The 6,881-nt window shown below is 39.2% G+C and overlaps 1 protein-coding gene across 1 annotated transcript; it reads left to right on the top strand.

Annotated features, from left to right (window-relative positions):
* Positions 1 to 603: 603 nt before the first annotated feature.
* Positions 604 to 6,212, top strand: pjvk (pejvakin). The gene is made up of 6 exons (XM_005742263.1): positions 604 to 814; positions 2,580 to 2,775; positions 3,277 to 3,418; positions 4,629 to 4,746; positions 5,685 to 5,828; positions 5,911 to 6,212. Exons 1-6 carry the CDS (start codon positions 604 to 606, stop codon positions 6,210 to 6,212), a joined length of 1,113 nt encoding a protein of 370 aa, XP_005742320.1.
* Positions 6,213 to 6,881: the final 669 nt, after the last annotated feature.

The raw sequence follows: 6,881 nt of genomic DNA, 5'->3' as shown, positions 1-6,881 counted from the left end.
GCAGGACACACTGTGTGTGGAAGCCACCAGTCAGAAAGGTTGACATTATCCAAACTAAAAAAAGCTCAGATGCAAAAACATTTAATCCTACAAAAACCACAGAGGCATCCCTGACAAAGAGAAAAAGTCCAGACCGTTTTCAGGCTGAATGAAGATAGACTAATGGCCATAGCAGATGTTTCATGTATTAGACTCAAAGAGGAACATGTAGCTAGCAACAATACCATCTGTATAATTCCTTTAATACTTAATAGCAATAGACTTCCATACTTTAAGTATGCCTTGAAAATCAAATTTTCCAAATACAGATGGCAAAAAGTACAAAACAGGCACTTATAATTACTTCTTCCACCTTATTTGTCAGGGGACAGGAAGGTGCAGGCCTACAGCAACCTATCAGGTTAACACACACCTCACTGTCCCATATTCCCTTACAAATTCCCTGCATTATTTAACATTTCACGAGTTTGTAAGAACACTCCCGAATCAGCTTCCCCATTGAGAGAGAGCACTCCTCACCATAATCAATACAAGCAAAGGGTGCCCAGCAGTCGAGTACAAGCTGGTTTTTTTACCTGGTTCGATATTTATGCATCTTTAGAAATGTTTGCTGCAGCGACCAAAAACTTTGTGAAGCAGGTGGGAGACACAGGGAGGTTGATCCCTGTCCCGAGCCTGAGTGAGGCTGACCGCTACCAGCCCCTCAGCCTGGTTACCAGAAAGAGGAGGAAGCATTTTTGGAAGAAGGACAAGTATGCCTCAACACCTTTCTCACTGAAAGACATCCTGGTGGGCGAGAAAGAGATCACAGCAGGTACATTAATGTCAGAAAATTCATATCTGAGTAAATATAGCTAAATTTTATGTTGAAACATGAGCCTTTTCCCTTTAAAAGGTTTAAGATTGGGGAAAAATAAGTTTATTCCACTCTAAGTATTGTATCATGCTCCTGCATTTTGTTGAATATATAAAGACTGCTGTCCACTGCAGCCACTGTCTCTAATTTACATACAGTATTTTTTAAATCTTTGATGTTTTTTCGCTGATTCCAAGCAACCTATGCACCAATGAGCTACACGCCTTAAGGACTGAACGGGAACACATTTGCATAGGCTGAATTTCCCAGAGGAACCCACCCGAGGGATTAATAACGTTTTATCTAATCTAATCTGAAAACGCTTATCTATAAGCTTTGTGTAGGCAAACACCGCAAACAGACCACGCAACCATAAAACAAGCATAAAGCCTTTATAGTCACGCAACCCACCAAAAACTTTGCAGTCATTGCTTTGTTGCTAGCAGATTGCCATGGTCACCGGTAGTTTTCTCATGCTTGTCTGCAATTGGCTGCAAGTGAAAAAGTGCGACGCAAAATGATCATAGTATGTCTGTAGTCTGTAGTGGTTATATGTCAGTAAAACCTCAATTAAAATGTTATATGGATACATGGACAAAAATAAATATAAAACCCAACATATCTGATTTACTATCTGAAAACATTGTTACCTCCACTAAAGTTTCAAATGAACTTCTGTAGGTTCTAATAATCTTTAGCCTTAATATTATTTAATTATAATAAGTAATGTTTGCAATATGGTCATCTTTAGGTTTCACAACAAATCTTAAGTTAAGCGAACTTTGTTTTCTCTAATCATTTACAACCCACATGAGCAAATCTGGTAGCTTGTTATGTTTCTGAGGTGACCACTGTTTATGTTTGTGGAGTAGGAGCCCAGGAGCTTAACAAGCTAGCTAGTTAGCAAGCAGAAAAAACATCTAATATGGCTCATTTGGGAGCTTTACTATTAGCTAGGCTAGTTGTCTCCCCTTGCTCCTAGCTTTTAATCCATACATAGATAACCAACTGTTTTCTTGTTATTATTTATCACTATACAGTTCTTCAGAGTATTATCAATCTAACGCAATAATAAAACAGACAAAAAAGGCTAACAAGCTAATCTAAGCCTATTGCCAGTCATTCTGAAAGCATTTTTCAGCACGTAGCAGCCATGTTGTTAATACTTTCCCTGTAGTTAGACAATAATTTAAAAGTAATGTGCAGAGAATCATAACTTTGATTATTTCCGTGGTGAACAGGACATCAAAACTGCATATATTCACCAGCTTAATCTGACTGATAAAGCAATTCCTCTACCGATGTGGTGCTGCCCATCTGCTTCAAGGTTGAATGTTGTACATTCAGAGACGCTCTTCTGAAAATTTTTGTCATAACAAATAGTTCTTTGAGTTCTCTGGCTTCGTGTAGTTTGTAGAGACATAAAACATTTTTATAGTTTTCAAGTTTTTGAGACATGATTAATTTTCTTCATTCTAAGAAAAAAAAACAGTTAATTTCTTAAATAAACATTTTAACACTATAAAAAAGTTTCACTGCTGCCACAAATATTCTAAAATGTACTTTAATTGTTAAAGTATATGCTATATGTTATATAAGTATTATTTAATCTATGCATGAACAGATACCATTTTACTGTTGGGACTGGAGTCGGACCTACTTACAGTTAATGCTTACAAAAGCATAAGTTAACCATAATGTTAACTATTGTTTTCCTTTGCAGGGGTTTCCTCTTACCAACTCCTCAACTACGAAGATAAATCTGATGTAGCTCTCAATGGTCGGTTAGGGAACCACATCATCAATGATGTGGGGTTCAACATCAGCGGGTCAGACTCAGTGGCTGTAAAAGCCTCCTTTGGCATTGTGACCAAACACGAGCTGGAGGTGCCAACGTTATTGCGTGAACTCAACTCCAGGTATATGCATTGACAGACAGGGTATAACAGCAGCTCAGCAGGGGCTTTTATCTACATGTGCTGGATGTTAAAGCATCAATATCATGATAGTTTCTCAATACAGATTAGATGAAGTTACTTTGAGGTAGTGCTTTATTAATAATCAAGTAGAAGTATATATTTCTTTACTCAATTATTTATCAATTTGAAAAGTAAGCATAAAATACCCTAGGAAAAGTTCTTAAATTATGGCACTTTGTAAATCGGATATTTCAGGTATCTGCATTGAAGTATTCTCCTTATGTCCACAATAAGTTGTCTGACCTTCGACCTCTTTGTTACACGGAGAATGTGAGAAGAGGGTTTCCCTGTATAAACAATCATGTTATTCTACACCTTCATACATACATACAGGGGCTACATGCAAGTGGACAATACAAGCCAGAGATGTTGCCTTGCTTGACTTTAACAGGTGCTAATGAGTTCATGTTTAATTCAAGCTCTCATTTTTTGATCTTCCAGGAAGGTGGACCTGGATCACTGCCTGATTCGTCAGTCAAAGGAGAGCGGACGCAGTGTCCTCTGTGTTGTCGTGGAGAGTATTCGCACCACGCGTCAATGCTCTCTGACCGTGCATGCTGGCATGAGAGGGACCACCATGAGGGTAAAAATACCTGTAGTTGTTTCATCTTAACACCCTCCAGGACCAAGACCCATCCAGGGTTAGAATTAGATTAATGTTTACTGGCTTTTCATAAGTTTTTTTTTAGCTGTTTGATGAGTTTTTTAAATTAAGCTTCCTTGGTAAGATGAAGAAAGAGTAGTTCATGCTTTTACACCTTTACTGGGATACCTAAACTTGTCTTTAAGAGTCTCAGTGATTTGGTGCCAGCCTACTTGACTTAACCTTTAAAGCCCTACACTCTTGATGTTTGGAAACCAACTGCTCTTGAATGTTCCTAGATCCAGCCTCAAGAACTAGATTTTTCAGTGGCTGTCTCCATTCTGTGGAACAATTTACTCTTTCACACAAGAGCTGCCCAATTACTCAACCATTTTTAATGTGTCTTAACGCCCACTCACATCCTGGGCCATTTGACCTCAGTAAGTCACATAATAGGGTGGGGCTAGGCTTCACAATGGGTTCACCCGAAACCTTGGCTGATTGTGACCCACCTCGGCTCATGTAATTAGATAAAGGATCATTAGGGGGTCCATGACCCTCTTGGGGACGTTCCCATATGGCTGAAAATCTGGGACTCTCCACCAGTTGCTTAGAACTGAAAAAGCTTCTCAGATGAGAGTTGAAACATCTTTAAGGAAACTTAGAGAAGTCCAGATGCTTTTCTTTCCAAGCTCCTTAGACTACGATGACCTGGATGACTGAGAACCTTCACAGATATTTTTAAATATTCTTAAATAAAACTCCTTACTTTCACTCACTGCCAGTTCTAGTTGAGCTCAGTATCCTGGCTTTTACTGCACAAATAGTCTTATTTACTTGAATTATTGTTTATTTAAATAAGTTTTATTGACTTTTATTGTTTATGTATGTGTATTTATAGTTTAATTAGTGATTGTAAATCGTTAATGTGTATTTGGCATAATGTGTACAGCACTTTGATCAGCTGAAGTTGTTCTGAAAATCTGCTATAGAAATAAACTTTATGTCTCTATGTATGTAATGGGGCCATGCTTAAATTCATAACACTTATATTTAAAACAAATGCGTCAAGGGCAGTGAACAATCCATCTCCCAATCATTTACTCAAAATAACGAGCCCTAACTCAATCATTTTTCCCTCACCTAATCCCAAATTCTCCGTTTAACCGCCTTTTCCATGTGTAATTATCAGCTTCCTGCTTTGCTCCAGTTTCAGATTGACGACGGCAGAAACCCCAAAGGTCGAGACAAGGCCATTGTCATCCCAGCTCACACCACCATCGCCTTCAGCATCTGTGAGCTCTTTGTTCGACTGGATGGACGACTTGGTAGGTGGGCAAACCATGCCAACCGTTAATTAGCCAATTAATTCATGTTTATGAGATGAAGCACTTCAAATGGCTTTGAAGTGTCTGACCCTTTGAAGTTTTAGCTTTAGTCTTTAAAGCCTTGCAGGCTAACTGTCACTATGAAAGCAGGTGAACTTATAGTCAACAGGTAAGGTGACAAAATCTGTATGAAGAACTACGTGAAGTGTAAGTGATGAAATAAGTCTAAATGGTCAGAAACAGTCAAAAATGAAATACTCAAAATGATTTGAAACCATAATCGTGAGCCTGCGTGACATTTATTTGGGTGTTTGAAGCTTGTCATCAATTTGGGACGATGGTGGTTGTAAAAACATCCGTTAATTACTGAATTGGTTTGATAACACGTTTCATGAAATCATCTAGAAACAAATTATTCTGAATTTCAGCTGGGCAATTCCTGTAATCTCATCTGGATTTCTGGGACTTTATCTAATGGATAAAGTGTCGGATGGCAGATACTTTACCTGTTAGGCTGCGTGACTCCTTGTGTTCCTGTAGTGAAAATCACAGAGGGACTCTGACACTTCAGTACCAGCTAGTGAACACACATTTGAAGTCTTGGAATGAAGTCATAAAGTGTTTTAAACAAGAATTTAACGTTTTTGAGTGATTGAACACAGCATCCAAGCTAATGTCCAGGCATTGAAGGAACTTTTAGACCAGGTTCAGTCTCCACACTGGCCACCCCTTACTACAACTACTAAAGTTCTTGAAGTGTTTGATACTGCAGCAAGAATAAACTTTTAACATAGCAAAACCATAACAAATCTTACTCCAGAATTCCATAGACTAAGTTGTTATTAGAGATATACAAAGTCAATAATGAAATTTTGATTTGTTACAAAAATAATAATAAACAACGCACATCGCCTGGTTTTCTTCTTCCTGTGTGTCAGATATTTGTGTGGCTCCGGAGTCACAGGGAGGCTTTGAGCGTGAGCAGATCAGGGAGCAGCTTGGTGGTTTCATTGGTCGCTTCTCCATGGGGCGACTACGCCGCTTCCTCTCTGGGATCATCTACGGAAACCCCTTTAGAGCAGGTATGATTACAGTATTTTTCATTAAATAAACTGACCCATCCTTCTGATACACTGAGTCCACTTTAATCCAACCCCTGTGTAGATGACCGAACATTCGAAGAGCTCACCCACTCTGACACCTACATGGACGACATGGTGACCGACTACTACGAGAAGGCTGCCAGCATGACGGACATTTCCACCGCTTACTTGAGGGAAAGCTCACATACAAGGGTCAACCTCCTCAAACACAACATCCCCAAGGGCCCCTGCGCACTCTGCGGGATGGGCAACCAACGGCGGGAAACCGTGTACGGCTGCCTGGAGTGCTCGACTGGGGGCCAGAAATACGTCCGGCTGCATGTGGTACCCTGTTTTGATCTCTGGCATAAAACCTTGAGGTGAAAAAGGCCTTTTTTTTCTCACAAGTGATACAAGTGCGACTGTTTATCACTCCTGCCGACAGCCTCAACACACCATGTCTTCAGCTGCAGCCAAGTGATCCAGTAAAAGATGTAAACATAAACCTGGTGCTATCCGTACCTTTGTGGTGTATCATTTTCAGTTTCCCACTGGCACCGGCGCACTTCTACACGTGTGCTGTGTGTGTACTGTAGCTGCCAGCTGATTTATTATTAACTGAGGGTATTAAAAATAGATAGGAGGAGGGATCGTGTGAAGGCCAGTGAGGAACAAGTTCCAAGTGTGTCACTGATGTTGAGTTTCTGTTTTAAATTTGTCTCGCTTGAATTTCAGTTTAAAAATTTTTTTTTGTTCCTTTGGGATTGTTTTATTTAAAGACATGCACTTCTAACATGCTAAGAAACACAACTACACAAGAGCCATAAAGTCAGCAATAGTTATGTCCTAATCTACTATTATCAAGGCTGTATGTCTTTTTACTAGGAAAATAAGATGTTTTAGGGGTAACATATTTCTATCTTTCTGTTCTTATTTTAACTGATTATTTAAGTGAACACCTGGTTGAACACATCATTAAAGGTACTTGAAACTGTAAAATGCTGTGCCAGGTAGGTTTGGGTAGAATTTTTCCCTTAATAGAGTTAATTTGCT

The sequence above is a fragment of the Pundamilia nyererei genome, unplaced genomic scaffold, assembly GCF_000239375.1.
Source record: "Pundamilia nyererei isolate P.nyererei 1_Seehausen unplaced genomic scaffold, PunNye1.0 scaffold00118, whole genome shotgun sequence".
In the NCBI taxonomy this organism is placed as follows: domain Eukaryota; kingdom Metazoa; phylum Chordata; class Actinopteri; order Cichliformes; family Cichlidae; genus Pundamilia; species Pundamilia nyererei.
The sequence above is the reverse complement of the archived record's forward strand: the minus strand, read 5'-3'. Positions and strand labels throughout refer to the sequence as shown.